General features: G+C 44.6%; 1 protein-coding gene across 18 annotated transcripts in view; it reads left to right on the forward strand.

Moving 5' to 3' along the window:
• Nucleotides 1–23,352, forward strand: part of GULP1 (GULP PTB domain containing engulfment adaptor 1) — a 1,948,673-nt gene that overhangs the window by 1,912,471 nt on the left and 12,850 nt on the right. For 10 of the 18 annotated variants that reach the window (XR_011314670.1, XR_011314673.1, XR_011314671.1 and 7 more), the window contains one exon: nt 10,597–10,703. Coding sequence is in view for 12 of the 18 variants with exons in the window: in XM_069733778.1 (XP_069589879.1) it covers nt 10,597–10,703 (107 nt within the window). In the remaining 6 variants the exon portion in view is untranslated. The remainder of the gene's footprint in view (nt 1–10,596; nt 10,704–23,352) is intronic. The other 8 variants (XR_011314669.1, XM_069733773.1, XM_069733774.1 and 5 more) reach the window with 1 other exon arrangement.

Consider the following 23,352-nt stretch of genomic DNA (forward strand, 5'->3'; position numbering starts at 1 on the left):
AGGCCCACTGTTAGACTGTATGTTTTCTGTGCCAGAAAATGAGACACAGATGCCACACACAGGACTGCCACTGTTGCAGATTTGCCAATTTTAATCTGCACCCTTTTTTTTTCTTCAGTGAGACTAGTGAATAAATCTGGGCCACTGTATTAGAGTATATTTTCTGTGGCAGAAAGTGGCTTGAAGAGATATAACGAAAAAAAAAAGAGACTGTACTACAATTACTATCTCCCTGCAGTAATCTCAGCAAAGTATGGCAGGCAGCAATAACAAGGAGTGGACTGCTGTACAAAAAAGTAAAAAGTGTGGACAAACAAGATAGCTGTGCAGAAAGGAAGGAGGAACAGGATTTGTGCTTTGAAAAAAGCAGTTGGTTTGCACAGCGGCGTACAAACAGCAATGCAGCTATCAGGGAGCCTTCTAGGGTAGCCCAATGAGCTACAGCGCTGAGGAAAAAAAAATGTAGCCTCCACTGTCCCTGCAAAGAAAAGGTGGTGTTGGACAGTAGAAATCGCTACAGTACAAGCGGTTTGGGGGTTAATGTACCCTGCCTAATGCTATCCCTGCTTTTGACAAAGCGGCAGCAACCTCTCCCTATGCTCAGATCAGCAGCAGTAAGATGGCGGTCGGCGGGAACGCCCCTTTATAGCCCCTGTGACGCCACAGAAAGCAAGCCAATCACTGTAATGCCCTTCTCTAAGATGGTGGGGACTGAGACCTATGTCATCACGCTGCCCACACTCTGCGTCCACCTTCATTGGCTGAGAAATGGCACTGAACGCGGCATAGAGACGCGACTTTGGCGTGAAGGTCGCGTACCGCATGGCCGACCCCACACAGGGATCGGGTCGGGTTTCATGAAACCCGACTTTGCCAAAAGTCGGCGACTTATGAAAATTACCGATCCGTTTCGCTCAACCCTAGTAATGAAAGCTCACCTGAACAAACACCGTCTCATCCTATCTAAAGACCACTAACAACATCTGTTACTGGCTGGGCTACTCGACTCCCATTCTTTGGCATCTGCACATTAGTACACCTTATAGATGAGGCTCAGAAAGAGCATGTGCTACAGTGGACGGCAAGCGCTGCATCAAGTGACCTATCTTTCTCTTCCTCCACCTTAACATCATACACAGTACAATCCTCAGAGGTGACACCCCACTCACCCTTGTTTCCCTCAACATCAAAATTTCCAAATGCCCAACTGATTGTGAGGAACCCCAGATGTGCCATTTTGCTGAGCTGTTCACACATTCCATTCCATAGGCTTCAGAGGTCTGCTCCGAAAGAATCACATAATCCAGAGGAGGAAAGCATCTGCACCGATGTCAAAACTATTTAATGTGGATTCAGGGTTGGATGATGTATGATCTGAGCAGAATCCTGACCCTTGTCACCAGACGTTAACCACTGAGGGTGGAGGTGATCCTGATGAGACTCAGATACCAGAGATACACACAGACTATACTGTGGGGTCAGGGCAGGCAGAGCAGTAAGGTGACTCTCAGGGTGAGGAGTGTAAGAACAGAGAGGATGATGATGAAGTTGTAAATCCCACTTGGTGTGAACCCAGAGGTACGCAGCTGAGTAGTTTAGCAATGGAGGTGGAAGAGGAAGATGAGGAGGTTATGTTGCACTTCCCACACAGGCACAAAGTGATAAAACGACTACAAGCACTGCATCCTGAGCCCCAACTCTGGCTGTGGCTAGCACTGATCATGACTGCACAGTTCACAGGGGTAGCAAGGGTTGCCTAGCCTGGGCCTTTTTGGAAGCCACAAAGGATGACCCAACACACGTTATCTGTCAAATTTGCAAAAAACAAGTCAATAGAGGCAAAAATTGCAATAATTTGACAATTACACGCATGAACCAGCACAATACACAATCAACATGCCTTAGTGTGGGACTCTCACTGCACTAAAATTCAGACTAGAGGGACTCGCCGACCACCGACCATCCCATTAACCCCTATCTGCTGCTTCGTCACCATGCCAAATCTTCTCACACAAATCTCCGCTACAATTGGGGTAAGTGACAGCATGTCAGCTGTTATGGAAGTAGAAATGACTGCTGCTTTTGTGTCACCTAGCACAACACATATTTCTCAATCCATCGTAGAATCTCCACCTGCACCTCACTCAAATTTCAGTATATTGTCCTGTTCTGTGACTCTCTCAACACAGCAGCTAGCCATCGGTCCTGCAGTTGTGGTCACGTAATATAATGTTTCCTCCTACGCACGCCAAAGCTAAGAGCTTCATTTTCATCATCTCCAATCTGTTGGCCATGGAAATGCTGCCTTTCCACCTGTTGGATACAGACAGTTTCAGAAAGTTGATGTTTGGCACAGTCCCGCAGTACCAGTTGCCCATTCGCTATTACTTCTCTAAGAAAGCTCTGTTTGCGCTGCCCCAGCAGGTCACTAACAGCATCACCTGTTCACTGGAAAACTCTATGTCTGCCAGGTTGCATTTCCCAACTGATACCTGAATGAGCAAACATGGGCAGGGGCATTACATCTCACTGACTGGGCACTGAGTGACCGTGGTGGCTGTGGGGGCAGGAGGTCAAAGGGTACTCCACAAGTCTTTGTATCCTCAAGGTTTGTGAGACAAACCTATGTATCTAACACTTCCTTCACTGCTTCTGGCTTCTCCACCTCCTGTAAGACCTCCACCTGTGCCTTCAACCTCTTCCTTAATCAGACATGGGTTCCAACAGTGCAGATAGATTTCCTCCCACCTCCATACTGTGCAACCATGGCTCATCATAATCAGGCAGCAAATTATTATGCCTTGGAGATCACACTCACATAGCTATAAAGTTGTGGACAGCTATCATGGCCGAGTTAGAGCATTGGCTATCTTCACTGAACTGGAGCCAGGTAAGGCAGTGTACAATAATGGTGCAAACCTTGTGGCAGCCCTTACACCAGGGTAACTTCACGTATATGTGCCTTGCATGTCTTACATCCTCAATCTGGTGGTACAGCAATTTCTCATCCACTATCCTGGCCTAGATGAGGTGCTACAGAAAGCATGGTCACTATGTGTTCACTTTCGCCGATCGCACCCCCCAGGTCATTGACTTGCATTGCTACAGAGGTCTTTTGGCCTACTAGTTAACCGTTTGACTTATGACATTCTAACACTCTGTACATGATCCAGTGACTGTGGCAGCAGCGGCGAGCCCTGGTGCAGTATGTTCTTTTGTATAGCCTGGGTCAACACAGTCCGAACATGTTGCAAATCACACTTGCGGAGTGGGCACAGATGAAGGACATCTGCACCATTCTGCACAGTTTCCAAATGGCTACTAAGATAGTTAGCGCTTACGGTGCCATCATCAGCATCACTATTCCGGTCATCTACATGCTGGAGCACACTTTGAATAGTTTGCATGAGGAGGTGATAGTCACAGAGAAAGAGTTGGAAGCAGAGGAGAATGCAGGAGGGATAACAATATCTCAAACTTCTGGACTGTTGGCGCACAGGTGGGTGCCATGGGAGGGTAACTTACAGCGGTCAAGGAGGGCTCATGGTACCAGACTGTTAGTGTAAGTGCAGGAGCCAAGGAACAAATGGAGGAGGATGAGGTTATGGACGTGCAACAGTCAGGAGATGAAGAAGATAATGATTCCCTCTCTGTTGTCCATGGTTGGCGGGTGCGACACATGAGCACCTTTTGCTGCACTGTTTTTAACATGATGCCCGTATTGATAGGGTTAGAAATAGTGATGACTACTTGGTTGCTACTCTATTAGATCCATGGTACAAGAGTAAATTTAGCCAGATGCTATCCCCTGCTGAAGGATGTGGGAATGCTGGATTATCGAAGCACGATCATAGACAACCTTAAAGGGACTCTGTCACCTGAATTTGGAGGGAACAATCTTTAGCCATAGGGGCGGAGTTTTCGGGTGTTTGATTCACCCTTTCCTTACCCTCTGGCTGCATGCTGGCTGCAATATTGGATTGAAGTTCATTCTCTGTCCTCCATAGTACATGCCTGCACAAGGCAATCTTGCCTTGCGCAGGTGTGTACTATGGAGGACAGAGAATGAACTTCAATCCAATATTGCAGCCAGCATGCAGCCAGTGGGTAAGGAAAGGGTGAATCAAACACCTGAAAACCCCGCCCCTATGGCTGAAGATTGTTCCCTCCAAATTCAGGTGATAGAGTCCCTTTAAGAGTGGTTTTCCCCAAGACAGCAGTGAGGCACACGTTGTGCATTCCAGTTCCAAATGTCCAACCACGGGAACATCAAGATGTCATTGCAAAAACATTAGCAGCAGCAGTGTGGCATAAGCAATTTCTGTTAGTCATTTCACACATTTTTTAGACCAGCTCATATACCAGCAGAACAGAGTACAAGTCTGACACATTGTGAATGATTAGAGAGGATCGTGCAGGAGTAGCTGTAGTTAAAAATCAATGCCATCAAGGAGATGGTTGGACCCTTTTGCATTTTGTTCTTGAAAAATAGAAGCATGGCCTGAGTTTGCCTATCATGCCTTGGAGGTTTTGTCATGCCCGACAGACAGCATTCTCTCAGAACATGTCTTCAGTGCTGCTGCTGGTATCCTGACAGATAAGCACATAAGCACATCTGGCTGTCTCCTGAAAGTGTAGACCACCTAACTTTCATCAAAATAAACAAGTCATGGATCTCCAATGACTTGCACTCCAGTCGCAAACTGGGCAGACTAGGCGATTGTTTCGTTTTTAGTGTCATGCATTGATCTCACGTTATTGCAGTCTGTGCCATCTTTGTGGTGTCTTCTGTGCCTGCTTTTGTTACTACTTCTAATGTTACAAACAATTTTTGTTAAAAGTGGAGACTCTAAGTTGATTCTCCATTTAGCTGGTTGCCTTTGGTGGCAGATGTGTCAGAGGCCTATTATACTGTTTCTATCCTGTGGAAATTGATTCCACTTCAGTGGTGTGTGACAATTATTTTTTGAAATGTGGAGACTCCAAGATGGGTCTCCATCTGGCGAGTTGCCTGTGGTGGAAAGTGTGTCAGAGTCCTATTATATTGTTTGTACTCTGTGAAAATTGATGCCACTTTAGTCGTGTGTAACAATTATTTTCTGATATGTGGAGACTCCATGTTGGGTCTCCAACTAGTGGGTTGCCTGTGGTGGAAGGTGTGTCAGAGGCCTATTGATGCAACTTTTCATGGTGTCTGCCTCTAATTTTAGCTGTTTTGGAAGCTGTTTGTCACCCCTTAAGGTGTTGTGTATACGTTTGGTTTTGCTTCCCATTGAATCTAATGGCTTTCAGGTATGTTTTTCAAACCATTCGGCGAATGTCTACACGTTCGGCTAATCTAACAGAACCTTGAAAGGTTCACTCATCTCTAGCTTAGAGGCTCCTTTCACAAGCACCAGTGTTGTGAATTCTGTGGCAGAGCTCACTCCTGTGGTCACAAGTGGTACTTCGGCTGATTCTCTCTGGGAGCTTCCGTTTGTGGAGGAAACTGGTACTGCTGCTTCTGAGTTTCCTCCCTCAGGTGATCTGGTGAGGTCGTTAGGTGCTTCTCTACTTAACCCCACCTAATGCTTTGATTCATGCTTCCTGTCAATGTTCCAGTGTTGGACTTGTGTTTCTCTGGATCATTCCTGTGGCCTGCTGCTCTGCATAGCTAAGTGCTTCTTTGCTATTTGTTGCTATTTTTTCTGTCCAGCTTGTCTATTTGTTTTGCTGGAAGCTCTGGGACGCAAAGGGTGTACCTCCGTGCCGTTAGTTCGGTACGGAGGGTCTTTTTGCCCCTTTGCGTGGTTTTCTTTAGGGTTTTGTGTAGACCGCAAAGTTATCTTTCCTATCCTCGTTCTGTCTAGAATATCGGGCCTCACTTTGCTGAATCTATTTCATCCCTACGTTTGTCTTTTCATCTTACTCACAGTCATTATATGTGGGGGGCTGCCTTTTCCTTTGGGGTATTTCTCTGAGGCAAGGTAGGCTTATTTTTTCTACCTTCAGGCTAGTTAGTTTCTCAGGCTGTGCCGAGTTGCATAGGTAACATAGTAACATAGTAACATAGTTAGTAAGGCCGAAAAAAGACATTTGTCCATCCAGTTCAGCCTATATTCCGTCATAATAAATCCCCAGATCTACGTCCTTTTACAGAACCTAATAATTGTATGATACAATATTGTTCTGCTCCAGGAAGACATCCAGGCCTCTCTTGAACCCCTCGACTGAGTTCGCCATCACCACCTCCTCAGGCAAGCAATTCCAGATTCTCACTGCCCTAACAGTAAAGAATCCTCTTCTATGTTGGTGGAAAAACCTTCTCTCCTCCAGACGCAAAGAATGCCCCCTTGTGCCCGTCACCTTCCTTGGTATAAACAGATCCTCAGCGAGATATTTGTATTGTCCCCTTATATACTTATACATGGTTATTAGATCGCCCCTCAGTCGTCTTTTTTCTAGACTAAATAATCCTAATTTTGCTAATCTATCTGGGTATTGTAGTTCTCCCATCCCCTTTATTAATTTTGTTGCCCTCCTTTGTACTCTCTCTAGTTCCATTATATCCTTCCTGAGCACCGGTGCCCAAAACTGGACACAGTACTCCATGTGCGGTCTAACTAGGGATTTGTACAGAGGCAGTATAATGCTCTCATCATGTGTATCCAGACCTCTTTTAATGCACCCCATGATCCTGTTTGCCTTGGCAGCTGCTGCCTGGCACTGGCTGCTCCAGGTAAGTTTATCATTAACTAGGATCCCCAAGTCCTTCTCCCTGTCAGATTTACCCAGTGGTTTCCCGTTCAGTGTGTAATGGTGATATTGATTCCTTCTTCCCATGTGTATAACCTTACATTTATCATTGTTAAACCTCATCTGCCACCTTTCAGCCCAAGTTTCCAACTTATCCAGATCCATCTGTAGCAGAATACTATCTTCTCTTGTATTAACTGCTTTACATAGTTTTGTATCATCTGCAAATATCGATATTTTACTGTGTAAACCTTCTACCAGATCATTAATGAATATGTTGAAGAGAACAGGTCCCAATACTGACCCCTGCGGTACCCCACTGGTCACAGCGACCCAGTTAGAGACTATACTATTTATAACCACCCTCTGCTTTCTATCACTAAGCCAGTTACTAACCCATTTACACACATTTTCCCCCAGACCAAGCATTCTCATTTTGTGTACCAACCTCTTGTGCGGCACGGTATCAAACGCTTTGGAAAAATCGAGATATACCACGTCCAATGACTCACCGTGGTCCAGCCTATAGCTTACCTCTTCATAAAAATTGATTAGATTGGTTTGACAGGAGCGATTTCTCATAAACCCATGCTGATATGGAGTTAAACAGTTATTCTCATTGAGATAATCCAGAATAACATCCCTCAGAAACCCTTCAAATATTTTACCAACAATAGAGGTTAGACTTACTGGCCTATAATTTCCAGGTTCACTTTTAGAGCCCTTTTTGAATATTGGCACCACATTTGCTATGCGCCAGTCCTGCGGAACAGACCCTGTCGCTATAGAGTCCCTAAAAATAAGAAATAATGGTTTATCTATTACATTACTTAGTTCCCTTAGTACTCGTGGGTGTATGCCATCCGGACCCGGAGATTTATCTATTTTAATCTTATTTAGCCGGTTTCGCACCTCTTCTTGGGTTAGATTGGTGACCCTTAATATAGGGTTTTCATTGTTTCTTGGGATTTCACCTAGCATTTCATTTTCCACCATGAATACCGTGGAGAAGAAGGTGTTTAATATGTTAGCTTTTTCCTCGTCATCTACAACCATTCTTTCCTCACTATTTTTTAAGGGGCCTACATTTTCAGTTTTTATTCTTTTACTATTGATATAGTTGAAGAACAGTTTGGGATTAGTTTTACTCTCCTTAGCAATGTGCTTCTCTGTTTCCTTTTTGGCAGCTTTAATTAGTTTTTTAGATAAAGTATTTTTCTCCCTATAGTTTTTTAGAGCTTCAATGGTGCCATCCTGCTTTAGTAGTGCAAATGCTTTCTTTTTACTGTTAATTGCCTGTCTTACTTCTTTGTTTAGCCACATTGGGTTTTTCCTATTTCTAGTCCTTTTATTCCCACAAGGTATAAACCGCTTACACTGCCTATTTAGGATGTTCTTAAACATTTCCCATTTATTATCTGTATTCTCATTTCTGAGGATATTGTCCCAGTCTACCAGATTAAGGGCATCTCTAAGCTGTTCAAACTTTGCCTTCCTAAAGTTCAATGTTTTTGTGACTCCCTGACAAGTCCCCCTAGTGAAAGACAGGTGAAACTGCACAATATTGTGGTCGCTATTTCCTAAATGCCCAACCACCTGCAGATTTGTTATTCTGTCAGGTCTATTAGATAGTATTAGGTCTAAAAGTGCTGCTCCTCTGGTTGGATTCTGCACCAATTGTGAAAGATAATTTTTCTTGGTTATTAGCAGAAACCTGTTGCCTTTATGGGTTTCACAGGTTTCTGTTTCCCAGTTAATATCCGGGTAGTTAAAGTCCCCCATAACCAGGACCTCATTATGGGTTGCAGCTTCATCTATCTGCTTTAGAAGTAGACTTTAAAGCAGGTAGCGTTAGGCGCAATCCACGGCTGCCTCTAGTTGTGTTTGGAGAGGATCAGGGATTGCGGTCTGCAGAGTTCCCACGTCTCAGAGCTCGTTCTATTATTTTGGGTTATTGTCAGATCACTGTATGTGCTCTGACCTCCATGTCCATTGTGATACTGAATTGCCTTTCATAACACACCAGTGAAACAGAGTGCCACCAGCCCAGTAGGGCAGCCATCAGTTTCTTGTTTCGATATAAACCTGATCTGTTAATGGGCCAGAAACCAGCCCTGGTAGCAAGTAAAGTTAAACCGAGAAATGAACGTGTGGATTTGTGGATCGAGGTAAAAGAGCAGCCCAGGGTTAAAATAGATATTTAATCACCTTAAGGGCACATCTAGATGATGCACTATATACACAATGGTTATGCATATACAATGTTCATATATGCAAATACAGATAATGGTAGGAAAAAACATATAAGCAGATGGATTATGCCAATTACTGGTTCCATGTAAGGCCAGTGCACTCTGGGCCACAGAAGTCATGGCCTGCCAGCTAGCTCCTAGGTCCTTCACAGCACATTAATTGAAAGTGGACTGCATGCATAACAGAGAGAGAGAACACATGGACTTATACTAGGCTCTATCCCCTTTGGGTCACTTCCTTCCTGAGCAGTGGGCTGAACTTAAATCCCCTACTCTGGAGGTTTGTAGTTAAATCTTCAAAACCTATGAAAGATCAAAACTCTTTTCTGGATGGTCGTAGGGCAGTATTTCTGGCACCATCGGATCCGGCTCCAACTACACATTGAGACCAAACACGCCTTTGATATCTGGCTTCTACTAGATGTTCTTTGTATCTCTATACCCCTGGGAGCTAGAACGGGTTTGCCATGTTCTGGAGATTTCAGAAATATACACTATGTACAGCAAGGACGTATAGTATCTCCATAGTGCCTTATGGGATTATGTTTCTGAAATGTTCTAGAAGGTTTCTGCAGCTTTAGCAGGACTCTATATTGCAAGCCAGCATTAGTCTTGCCCTAAGGTGGTCAAGGTGTGAGATCTGTCATTCACAGCCTTTGAGGCTTTGCTTCCCCCCCCCTCTGAAGAGCGTTTTATAATCCCACACCACATAGGATACAGATGGTTGACATCGAATTATATCTCCCATACTCTTCACAGTTGTAAATTACTTTATTAAATTAATTTTGCGAATATGTTGCTGAATTGGCAATCACTCCCATATATGGTTTAACTTCCACTGCATTGTTCAGTGTGCAAGGAGGAGAGGCTGACCTGGAAGGGAGGATAGGAATCTCCTCCCCCCTACGAAGTAAATGGAGCTTCAATACTTCAACTCCTTACTCCCCTTGTGAACCTATTGTGGTCTTCAGCTGGAGCTCCTTTTTGTGTGTTTGTTTTTTCACTGGCTCCAGAGAAACTGGATAATTCCATTGAACACAGTAAGCCCCTGTACTTCTCAGCCTCTGAGTATATGAATCTTAGACTTGTTGACTGGTTCTCATGAGATCCCTTTTTGTAATTACATGTTCCTGGCAAGAGGTCCTACTTCAATGAAAGTTGAAGTGTCAGCTCTTTCTCACCCAGTTAAAAATAATCCCATATGTTAAATGTAAGGGTGATAAGTCACCCAGAGATGTCTTTATGGATTTTACAATTTATGTCTACAACAATGACTGTTAATTAAGCAGTAATATTCAAAATTATATTATCATGAAAATATATAATATGTACAGTATATATAGTAGTTTTTTTGGTGTACTGACTGTCACATAACAATATGGCATTGGTTTATTCAGTATGTTGAAGAGTGTACTATATAAGCACTTCCGCATATCTCGTGGATCCTCCTCCAGAATAAGTTCATCATTGTGCCTATGACTTCATAATATTATATTGCTGGGTCCAAAAGTGATATAGTTAGTCCTCATTTTACTCATTTAAAACTTTTTTTAGACTGCAAGCAGTAGCTGATATGACATTATTGACTTAGGTGTATCATGTCTTGCAGAAAAAGATTTGTTTGGTGCTGAACCATTTGATCCATTTTGCTGTGCTGTGGGTGACTATACACCAGACATACAGTCTAAACTGGATGAGATGCAGGTAAGTCATTAGGTTGCCTATTCCAGGGTTATGTATAATCAGATTGTTTGGTGTGGACCTATGTGAAGCTTAATATACAAAAATTTTTGTGGGCTTTTTGCCTTGAAGATGGAAAATATAAAACAAAGTTTGAGCTTATATGAACACTCTGTAGATATTGGTGCAGATCATTGAAGGGGTTGTCCAGTTTTAAGCTATAAGTTTGAAGACATTCCTTGTGATTGCAGACTTGTGAATCCTCACATTACGTGCGCTAGGCACTGTGAGGATTCTCACATGCCGACAGTGGATATGGCGGGAATATCCAATATGAATACTCCCAACCACATTCAAACTAGACCATTTCTGGAACAGCTCAATAAACTGTTCTCTCAAAAATGTAGGGATTCACATGTCTGCAGTCACAAAGAGTTTAATGCTGGACAACCCCTTTAACTCTCTTGTCCTAGTTACTGATAATTGCATTTTCATGGTTGAGACTTTCAGAACTAAAATAGTTTGATTCATGGTACTGCACTTTATGTAGTCAATAAAACTTGTACATAAAACATTACATGGCTTTAGAGTCTTATGTAATAAAATTGATACAAGTAAACAGTGTTAATTTTAGTATTATTAAAGTGTGGAGAATTATAAAATGAAGCTGAAAAATTCATACAGTAGAGAATGTGCCTGGGTCTGATTGGGACCAACAGTCTAGGAATGTCCACTCTAAGGCTATGTTCACATTTGCGTTGTGTGGTGCTGCGTCAGCGACGCAACGCACAACGCAAACAAGAACGCATGCAAAACGCATAGTTTTGTGACGCATGCGTCCTTTTTTGGCCGGATTTTGGACACAAAAAAAATGCAACTTGCTGCGTCCTCTGCGCTCTGACGCTTGCGGCAAAAAAGACGCATGTATCACAAAACGCATGCAAACGCATGTCCATTTGCCCCCATGGTAAATATAGGGGCGCATGATGCATGCGTCGCCGCTGCTGCCCCCGACGCACCACCACAAGACGCTAATGTGAACGTAGCCTAAATGTCACGTGTTGAGAAATAAAATAAAAATTGTTAACGTTTCCACGTCCTATTATAGGACATCATTAAGAAAAGCAGTTTTCTACAAACCTTTGCTCTCACCTAGGCCAAACTTCATTTATCACAGAAAAAAGAAAAGTATGTGCCATTGAGTAACATTTACTCATAATGACTTTGCTTATGTTATTTTTAAAGCCTTTCTTGATTTTGTCTTTCTGATTTCCCTTAATGCTTCATTGGATTTTAGCGGCAGAGATGGTTAGTAGTCTGACTATTATCATTGCAGATGCAAATATATACAGTGCTCCCCATAAATGAATACACCTACTTTGAAGAGTAAGAGTTTAATCAATATCACTGAACACAACAATAATTTCCAAAATGTTGACAAGACTGAGTTTCAATCCATAACATGAAAGTTAATAATATAATTTTCTTTTCAAAATCTTCAGTTTTACTCAAACTAGTTACTGAAAAAACTGAATGCATATTGTGCCTACAGTGAAACATGATGTCAGTGTAATGTGGGGCTACATGAGAGCTGCTGATGCCGGGAAGCTACATTTCAATGATGGTATCATGAATTCAGAGGTGTACTGCTCTATATTGATAGAGAAGATGCTACCATCACTCTCTGCTCCTGATAGACGTGCACTTTTCCAACATGACAATGATCCAAAGTACACATATGTTGCATTTCTGAAACAGAGTGAAAGTGATTTAATGGCAAAGTGTCTCCTGATCTGTACCCTGTACCCAATTGAACACCTGTGAGGATTTCTGGGTGCTGACCTTAAAGATCATGGAGGTCATACAAAGTACCAGGTGTAGTGGTTTTGATGTTAAGTTTTGCATTAACCAATTTGAGTAAAACTGTAGATTTTGTAATGAAACTTACAGTATATTAACATTATTTTAATGTTATGGGTTAAAACATGTTCTTTGAAAGTAAGTATTGTCTCAATTTGGGAAATTGTTTTTGTATTCAGTGAGACATTGATTAAAATTTTACTTTTCAAAGGTGGTGTACAGATTTATGCTGGGCATTGCATATACATATATATATAGAAATGTTTATTTACTCTGTGTTGGATGTGTGTAATTTGTTTCTGTTTATGGATGAACATGATTGAGAAGGTGTAACAGCTATAATATTTTTCATCAGATTCTCCAAAAACTGTTTTCCTTTTTTTATCTTGGACATTAAAGGGAACCTGTCACCCCGTTTTTTGAGATTGAGATATAAATACTGTTAAATAGGGCCTGCGCTGTGTGTTACTATAGTGTATGTAGTGTACCCCGATTCCCCACCTATGCTGAGAAATAACTTACCAAAGTCGCCGTTTTCGCCTGTCAATCAGGCTGGCCAGGTCGGGTGGGCGTGTTCACAGCGCTGGTTCTTCCTCAGCTTTACGTTGGTGGCGTAGTGGTGTCCGCATGTTGAGGTGACTAATCCACTGTGGGCACGTGAACAAGCAGCGCGCGATCTGCGCTGTCATCCCTTTCGTCGGTGGGGGCGGCCATCTTCCTGGGGCCGCGCGTACGCAGATCGAGTGCTCTGCTGCACGGGGCTTCAGAAAAATGGCCGCGGGATGCCGCGCGTGCGCATTAGAGATCGCGGCGGCCATTTTCCCAAAGCCGAGATGCAAACTCGGCTTTGGGAAAATGGCCGCCGCGATCTCTAATATTCTAACAGAATATATCTAACAGAATATTCAATATTTAGTGGTTCAGAATCCTATGTTAGAACCTAAAATTCCTATTCCTGAGTTATTTTCTGGAGATAGAACTAAGTTTTTGAATTTTAAAAATAATTGTAAACTATTTCTGGCTTTGAAACCCCGCTCCTCTGGTGACCCAGTTCAACAAGTTAAGATCATTATTTCTTTATTACGTGGGGACCCTCAAGACTGGGCATTTTCCCTTGCGCCAGGAGATCCTGCATTATGTAATATTGATGCGTTTTTTCTGGCGCTCGGATTGTTGTACGATGAACCTAATTCAGTGGATCAGGCAGAGAAAAATTTGCTGGCTCTGTGTCAGGGTCAGGATGAGATAGAGATTTATTGTCAGAAGTTTAGAAAGTGGTCTGTGCTCACTCAATGGAATGAATGTGCGCTGGCAGCTATTTTCAGAAAGGGTCTCTCTGAAGCCCTTAAGGATGTCATGGTGGGATTTCCTATGCCTGCTGGTCTGGATGAGTCTATGTCTTTGGCCATTCAGATCGGTCGACGCTTGCGTGAGCGTAAATCTGTGCACCATTTGGCGGTATTATCTGAGCATAAACCTGAGCCTATGCAGTGCGATAGGACTTTGACCAGAGCTGAAAGGCAAGAACACAGACGTCAGAATGGGCTGTGTTTCTACTGTGGTGATTCCACTCATGCTATCTCCGATTGTCCTAAGCGCACTAAGCGGTTCGCTAGGTCTGCCACCATTGGTACGGTACAGTCGAAATTTCTTTTGTCCGTTACTTTGATCTGCTCTTTGTCTTCCTATTCTGTCATGGCATTTGGGGATTCAGGTGCTGCCCTGAATTTGATGGACTTGGAGTTTGCCAGGCGCTGTGGGTTTGTCTTGGAGCCCTTGCAGTGTCCTATTCCATTGAGAGGAATTGATGCTACGCCTTTGGCCAAGAATAAGCCTCAGTATTGGACCCAGCTGACCATGTGCTTGGCTCCTGCGCACCAGGAGGATATTCGCTTTCTGGTGTTGCATAATCTGCATGATGTGGTCGTGTTGGGGTTGCCATGGCTACAAGTCGATAGCCCAGTATTAGATTGGAAATCAATGTCTGTGTCCAGCTGGGGTTGTCAGGGGGTACATGGTGATGTTCCATTTCTGTCTATCTCATCATCCACCCCTTCTGAGGTCCCAGAGTTCTTGTCTGATTACCGGGATGTATTCGATGAGCCCAAGTCCAATGCCCTACCTCCGCATAGGGATTGTGATTGTGCTATCGATTTGATTCCTGGTAGTAAGTTTCCTAAAGGTCGACTGTTTAATTTATCTGTACCTGAGCACGCCGCTATGCGGAGTTACGTGAAGGAGTCTTTGGAGAAGGGTCATATTCGCCCGTCATCGTCGCCATTGGGAGCGGGGTTCTTTTTTGTGGCCAAGAAGGATGGTTCGCTGAGACCTTGTATTGATTACCGCCTTCTAAATAAAATTACGGTCAAATTTCAGTACCCCTTGCCGCTGCTGTCTGATTTGTTTGCTCGGATTAAGGGGGCTAGTTGGTTCACCAAGATAGATCTTCGTGGTGAATATAATCTTGTGCGTATTAAACGGGGCGATGAATGGAAAACAGCATTTAATACACCCGAAGGCCATTTTGAGTACCTGGTTATGCCATTCGGGCTTTCTAATGCTCCATCAGTGTTTCAGTCCTTTATGCATGACATCTTCCGAGAGTACCTGGATAAATTCCTGATTGTATACTTGGATGATATTTTGGTCTTCTCGGATGATTGGGAGTCTCATGTGAAGCAGGTCAGAATGGTGTTCCAGGTCCTGCGTGCTAATTCTTTGTTTGTGAAGGGGTCAAAGTGTCTCTTTGGTGTTCAGAAGGTTTCATTTTTGGGGTTCATTTTTTCTCCTTCTACTATCGAGATGGACCCTGTTAAAGTTCAGGCCATTTATGATTGGACTCAGCCAACATCTCTGAAGAGTCTGCAGAAGTTCCTGGGCTTTGCTAATTTTTATCGTCGCTTCATCAATAATTTTTCTAGTATTGCTAAACCGTTGACTGATTTAACCAAGAAGGGTGCTGATGTGGTCAATTGGTCTTCTGCTGCTGTGGAAGCTTTTCAGGAGTTGAAGTGTCGTTTTTCTTCTGCCCCCGTGTTGTGCCAACCAGATGTTTCGCTTCCGTTCCAGGTCGAGGTTGATGCTTCTGAAATTGGAGCAGGGGCTGTTTTGTCGCAGAGAAGTTCTGATTGCTCGGTGATGAAACCATGCGCCTTCTTTTCCAGGAAATTTTCGCCTGCTGAGCGAAATTATGATGTTGGCAATCGAGAGTTGCTAGCCATGAAGTGGGCATTCGAGGAGTGGCGTCATTGGCTTGAAGGAGCTAAGCATCGCATGGTGGTCTTGACTGATCACAAGAACTTGACTTATCTCGAGTCTGCCAAACGGTTGAATCCTAGACAGGCTCGTTGGTCGCTGTTTTTCTCCCGTTTTGACTTTGTGGTTTCGTACCTTCCGGGCTCTAAACATGTGAAGGCGGATGCCCTGTCTAGGAGTTTTGTGCCCGATTCTCCGGGTTTGCCTGAGTCAGTGGGTATTCTCAAAGAGGGGGTAATTTTGTCTGCCATCTCCCCTGATTTGCGGCGAGTGCTGCAAAAATTTCAGGCTAATAGACCTGACCGTTGCCCAGCGGAGAAACTGTTTGTCCCTCATAGGTGGACGAATAAAGTTATCTCTGAGGTTCATTGTTCGGTGTTGGCTGGTCATCCTGGAATCTTTGGTACCAGAGATTTGGTGGCTAGATCCTTTTGGTGGCCGTCTCTGTCGCGGGATGTGCGTTCTTTTGTGCAGTCCTGTGGGATTTGTGCTCGGGCTGAGCCCTGCTGTTATCGTGCCAGTGGGTTGCTTTTGCCCTTGCCGGTCCCGAAGAGGCCTTGGACACATATCTCTATGGATTTTATTTCGGATCTCCCCGTCTCTCAAAGAATGTCGGTCATTTGGGTGGTTTGTGATCGCTTCTCTAAGATGGTCCATTTGGTGCCCTTGTCTAAATTGCCTTCCTCCTCTGATTTGGTGCCATTGTTTTTCCAGCATGTGGTTCGTTTACATGGCATTCCAGAGAACATCGTTTCTGACAGAGGTTCCCAGTTTGTTTCGAGGTTTTGGCGAGCCTTTTGTGCTAGGATGGGCATTGATTTGTCTTTTTCCTCAGCTTTCCATCCCCAGACAAATGGCCAGACTGAACGAACCAATCAGACCTTGGAAACATATCTGAGATGTTTTGTTTCTGCTGATCAGGATGATTGGGTTTCCTTTTTGCCTTTGGCTGAGTTCGCCCTTAATAATCGGGCCAGCTCGGCTACTTTGGTTTCGCCGTTTTTCTGAAATTCTGGGTTCCACCCTCGTTTCTCTTCAGGGCAGGTTGAGTCTTCGGACTGTCCTGGTGTGGATACTGTGGTGGATAGGTTGCAGCAGATTTGGACTCATGTAGTGGACAATTTGACTTTGTCCCAGGAGAAGGCTCAATGTTTCGCTAACCGCAGGCGCTGTGTTGTTCCCCGACTTCGTGTGGGGGATTTGGTTTGGTTGTCATCTCGTTGTATTCCTATGAAGGTTTCCTCTCCTAAGTTTAAGCCTCGTTTCATTGGTCCATATAGGATTTCTGAGGTTCTTAATCCTGTGTCTTTTCTTTTGACTCTTCCAGCTTCTTTTTCCATCCATAACGTGTTCCATAGGTCATTGTTGCGGAGATACATGGCACCTGTGGTTCCATCTATTGATCCTCCTGCTCCGGTTTTGGTTGAAGGGGAGTTGGAGTATATAGTGGAGAAGATTTTGGATTCTCGTGTTTCGAGACGGAAACTCCAGTATCTTGTTAAGTGGAAAGGTTATGGTCAGGAAGATAATTCCTGGGTCTTTGCCTCTGATGTCCATGCTGCCGATCTGGTTCGTGCCTTTCATGTGGCTCATCCTGGTCGGCCTGGGGTCTCTGGTGAGGGTTCGGTGACCCCTCCTCAAGGGGGGGTACTGTTGTGAATTCTGTGGCCAAGCTCCCTCCTGTGGTCGTGAGTGGTACTTCGGCTGGTTCTGTCTATGGGCTTCCTTTGGTGGATGAGAGTGGTACTGCGGCTTCTGAGTTTCCTTCCTCAGGTGATGAGGTTAAGTCGTTAGGTGCTGCTCTATTTAACTCCACCTAGTGCTTTGATCCTGGCCTCCAGTCAATGTTCTAGTATTGGTCTTGCTTCCTCCTGGATCGTTCCTGTGGCTTGTCTATCCTGCATAAGCTAAGTTTTGCTTGTGTTATTTTTGTTTGCTGTTTTTTCTGTCCAGCTTGCTATATTGGTTTTTCTTGCTTGCTGGAAGCTCTGGGACGCAGAGGGAGCACCTCCGTACTGTTAGTCGGTGCGGAGGGTCTTTTTGCCCCCTCTGCGTGGTTGTTTGTAGGGTTTTGTGTTGACCGCAAAGCAATCTTTCCTATCTTCGGTCTGTTCAGTAAGTTGGGCCTCACTTTGCTAATTCTATTTCATCTCTGCGTTTGTATTTTCATCTCAACTCACAGTCATTATATGTGGGGGGCTGCCTTTTCCTTTGGGGTATTTCTCTGAGGCAAGGTAGGCTTATTTTTCTATCTTCAGGGCTAGTTAGTTTCTCAGGCTGTGCCGAGTTGCATAGGGAGCGTTAGGCGCAATCCACGGCTACCTCTAGTGTGGTATGATAGGATTAGGGATTGCGGTCAGCAGAGTTTCCACGTCTCAGAGCTCTTCCTATGTTAGTAACTATCAGGTCACTTTGTGTGCTCTTAACCACTAGGTCCATTGTGGTTCTGAATTACCTGTTCATAACAGCGAGCATGGCTGATAGAGAGGCAGGTATATGGGATAAGACACTCTTATCTAAAGGTACCGTCACACTGGACGATATCGCTAGCGATCCGTGACGTTGCAGCGTCCTGGCTAGCGATATCGTCCAGTGTGACAGGCAGCAGCGATCAGGCCCCTGCTGTGATATCGTTGGTCGGGGCAGAAAGGCCAGGACTTTATTTCGTCGCTGGCTCTCCCGCTGACATCGCTGAATCGGCGTGTGTGACGCCGATTCAGCGATGTCTTCGCTGGTAACCAGGGTAAACATCGGGTTACTAAGCGCAGGGCCGCGCTTAGTAACCCGATGTTTACCCTGGTTACCATCGTTAAAGTAAAAAAAACAACCACTACATACTTAGCTACCGCTGTCTGTCCCCGGCGCTGTGCTTCTCTGCTCTGGCTGTGAGCGCCGGGCAGCCGGAAAGCACAGCGGTGACGTCACCGCTCTGCTTTCCGGCCGCTGTGCTCACAGCCAGAGCAGAGAAGCACAGCGCCGGGGACAGACAGCGGTAGGTAAGTTTGTAGTGGTTGTTTTTTTTACTTTAACAATGGTAACCAGGGTAAACATCGGGTTACTAAGCGCGGCCCTGCGCTTAGTAACCCGATGTTTACCCTGGTTACCGGCATCGTTGGTCGCTGGAGAGCTGTCTGTGTGACAGCTCTCCAGCGACCAAACAGCAACGCTGCAGCGATCCGGATCGTTGTCGGTATCGCTGCAGCGTCGCTTAGTGTGACGGTACCTTAACACTCTTGCACCCCTCCAATCTATTCTAAACTCTGCTGCCCAACTAATCCACCTGTCCCCCCGCTATTCTCTGGCCTCTTCCCTCTGTCAATCCCTGCACTGGCTCCCCATAACCCAAAGCCTAACCATGACATACAAAGCCACCCACAACCTGTCTCCTCCATACATCTGTGACCTCATCTCCCGGTACTTTCCTGCATGCAACCTCCGATCCTCACAAGATCTCCTTCTCTACTCCCCTCTTATCTCCTCTTCCCACAATCGCATACAAGATTTCTCTCGTGCATCCCCCCCTACTCTGGAACTCTCTACCACAACACATCAGACTGTCGCCTACCATCGAAACCTTCAAAAAGAACCTGAAGACCCACCTCTTCTGACAAGCCTACAACCTGCAGTAACCACCGATTGACCTAATCGCTGCACGACAAGCTCTACACTCACCTACTGTATCCTCACCCATCCCTTGTAGATTGTGAGCCCTCACGGGCAGGGTCCTCTCTCCTCCTGTACCAGTTGTAACTTGTATTGTTCAAGATTATTTTACTTGTTTTTATTATGTACACCCCTCCTCAGATGTAAAGCGCCATGGAATAAATGGCACTATAATAATAAATAATAATAATAATAAGATTCCTGAAAACTTGCACGCGTGATATGGAAATATACTAACAACGTTGCACAGTCAACTCCCATCAGGTCGAGGTGCCTTAAATAATAAGAATGGCTTGTGCTGCCCTTTTAAGATGGTGGGGCAATGCGCACTCTAAGCACAATGCCAGGGGATATGCGAGCAGTGCGCAGACCCCGGGCAGCAGCAGCAGGAGAAGGAGGAGGGAGTGAGGGACAGCGGCAGTAAGTCAACATCTCTGCCAGGGGAGGATGTCAGAGTGCAGGTTTGCTAGTGCTACAGCAAGCTTACAATCAATGAGGAAATAGGATGAAACAATAAGTAAAAAGTGCTTGTCATGTATGTTCCAGCCATCATTTAATAAATAGGGGTTTTCAAATATGCTGCATGAGCCGGTCACCAGCCAGATCTGTCTAGGTACAGTTAACAAGTGCTATTGGCTGCATAGAGGGTGTAGAGCATATTTGGCTCTTACGCCCTTCTGTAAAAATATACATAACCATACACCAGCTTCTGACAGCATCTCTGCGCAATTTTTGCTCATCAGTCATGGCCAATGGCCTCCAGTTCACTAATATTTTTGGTTAGTCAAAAGAATGGTTTTGAAAGCTAAGAGATTATTGCCTTACCTAACGAAGGAAAAGGATATTAACCCCTTAATCCCATATGACGTACTATCCCGTCCAGGTGACCTGGGACTTAATTCCCATGGACGGGATAGTACGTCATATGCGATCGGCCGCGCTCACGGGGGGAGCGCGGCCGATCGCGGCCGGGTGTCAGCTGCCTATCGCAGCTGACATCCGGCACTATGTGCCAGGAGCGGTCACGGACCGCTCCCGGCACATTAACCCCCGGCACACCGCGATCAAAGATGATCGCGGTGTGCCGGCAGTGCAGGGAAGCATCGCGCAGGGAGGGGGCTCCCTGCGGGCTTCCCTGAGACGATCGGTACACGGTGATGTGCTCACCGTGTACCGAGCGTCTTCTCCCTGCAGTCCCCGGATCCAAAATGGCCGCCGGGCTGCATCCGGGTCCTGCAGGGAGCACTTCCGGGTCAGGATCAGGCTGCAGCTGCAGCTCTAATCCTGCCCGGCTGTATGTCAGATCACCGATCTGATAGAGTGCTGTGCACACTGTCAGATCGGTGATCTGTGATGTCCCCCCCTGGGACAAAGTGAAAAAGTAAAAAAAAAAATTTCCACACTTGTAAAAAAAAAAATAAAAAAAAAATTCCTAAATAAAGTAGAAAAAAAAAAATATTATTCCCATAAATACATTTCTTTACATAAAAAAAAAACAAAAAAACAATAAAAGTACACATATTTAGTATCGCCGCGTCCGTAACGACCCGACCTATAAAACTGGCCCACTAGTTAACCCCTTCAGTGAACACCGTAAGAAAAAAAAAAAAAAAACGAGCCAAAAAACAACGCTTTATTATCATAACGCTGAACAAAGAGTGGAATAACACGCGATCAAAAAGACGGATATAAATAACCATGTTACCTCTGAAAACGTCATCTTGTCCCGCAAAAAACGAGCCGCCATATAGCATCATAACCAAAAAAATAAAAAAGTTATAGTCCTCTGAATAAAGCGATGCCAAAATAATTATTTTTTCTATAAAATAGCTTTTATCGTATAAAAGCGCCAAAACATAAAAAAAATGATATAAATGAGGTGTCGCTGTAATCGTACTGACCCGAAGAATAAAACTGCTTCATCAATTTTACCAAACGCGGAACGGTATAAACGCCTCCCCCAAAAGAAATTCATGAATAGCTGGTTTTTGGTCATTCTGCCTCACAAAAAAATCGGAATAAAAAGCGATCAAAAACTGTCACGTGTCCGAAAATGTAACTGATAAAAACGTCAACTCGTCCCGCAAAAAACAAGACCTCACATGACTCTGTGGACCAAAATATGGAAAAATTATAGGTCTCAAAATGTGGAGACGCAAAAACTTTTTTGCTATAAAAAGCGTCTTTTAGTGTGTGATGGCTGCCAATCATAAAAATCCGCTAAAAAACTCGCTATAAAAGTAAATCAAACCCCCCTTCATCACCCCCTTAGTTAGGCTAGGTTCACATTGCGTTAATGGGTTAACGCTAACGGACAGCGTTGCACGGTGAAAATGTCACAATTAACGCCGTGCAACGGGTCCGTTAGCACAACCATTGACAGCAATGTGATTTTCAGGTGTAGCGCATCGCTAGAGCGTGCCATTTTCGGCTCGCGCTAGCAAGGTGCCATTCTTTTGTGGTGCGCCTCAGACGCTGCTTGCAGCGTCCGCGGCGCGCCCGAGGTCCGATCCCCGATCTTCCAGAGCGGGGACGTTAACGCGACCACTAAACACGACACCTAAAAAGACATTGCGTTAGCGCAATCCGCTAGTGCTAAACGGATTTCCCTAACGCAATGTGAACCTAGCCTTAGGGAAAAATAATAAAATTAAAAAAAATGTATTTATTTCCATTTTCCGGTTAGGGTTAGGGCTAGGGTTGGGGCTAGGGTTAGGGTTTGGATTACATTTACGGTTGGGATTAGGGTTGGGATTAGAATTAGGGGTGTGTCTGGGTTAGGTGTGTGGTTAGGGTTACAGTTGGGATTAGGGTTAGTGGTGCGTTTGGATTAGGGTTTCATTTATAATTGGGGGGTTTCCACTGTTTAGACACATCAGGGGCTCTCCAAACACGACATGGCGTCCGATCTCAATTCCAGCCAATTCTGCATTGAAAAAGTAAAACAGTGCTCCTTCACTTCCGAGCTCTCCCGTGCGCCCAAACAGGGGTTTACCCCAACATATGGGGTATCAGCGTACTCGAGACAAATTGGACAACAACTTTTTGGGTCCAAGTTCTCTTGTTATCCTTGGGAAAATAAAAATTTGGGGGGCTAAAAATCATTTTTGTGGGAAAAAAAAGGATTTTTATTTTCACGGCTCTGCGTTGTAAACTGTAGTGAAACACTTGGGGGTTCAAAGTTTTCACAACACATCTAGATAAGTTCCATGGGAGGTCTAGTTTCCAATATGGGGTCACTTGTGGGTGGTTTCTACTGTTTGGGTACATCAGGGGCTCTGCAAATGCAACGTGACGCCTGCAGACCAATCCATCTAAGTCTGCATTCCAAATGGCGCTCCTTCCCTTCCGAGCTCTGCCATGAGCCCAAACAGTGGTTCCCCCCCACATATGGGGTATCAGCGTACTCAGGACAAATTGAACAACAACTTTTGGGGTCCAATTTATTCTGTTACCCTTGTAAAAATACAAAGCTGGGGGCTAAAAAATCATTTTTGTGAAAAAAAAAAGAATTTTTATTTTCACGGGTCTGCGTTATAAACTGTAGTGAAACACTTAGGGGTTCAAAGTTCTCACAACACATCTAGATAAGTTCCATGGGAGGTCTAGTTTCTAATATGGGGTCACTTGTGGGGGGTTTGTACTGTTTGGGTACATCAGGGGCTCTGCAAATGCAACGTGACTCCTGCAGACCAATCCATCTAAGTCTGCATTCCAAATGGCGCTCCTTCCCTTCCGAGCTCTGCCATGCGCCCAAACAGTGGTTCCCCCCCCACATATGGGGTATCAGCGTACTCAGGACAAATTGGACAACAACTTTTGGGGTCCAATTTATTATGTTACTCTTGTGAAAATACAAAACTGGGGGCTAAAAAATTTTTGCGAAAAAAAAATAAATTTATTTTAA

This window comes from Ranitomeya imitator, chromosome 7 (genome assembly GCF_032444005.1).
Source record: "Ranitomeya imitator isolate aRanImi1 chromosome 7, aRanImi1.pri, whole genome shotgun sequence".
NCBI classification, from domain to species: Eukaryota; Metazoa; Chordata; class Amphibia; order Anura; family Dendrobatidae; genus Ranitomeya; species Ranitomeya imitator.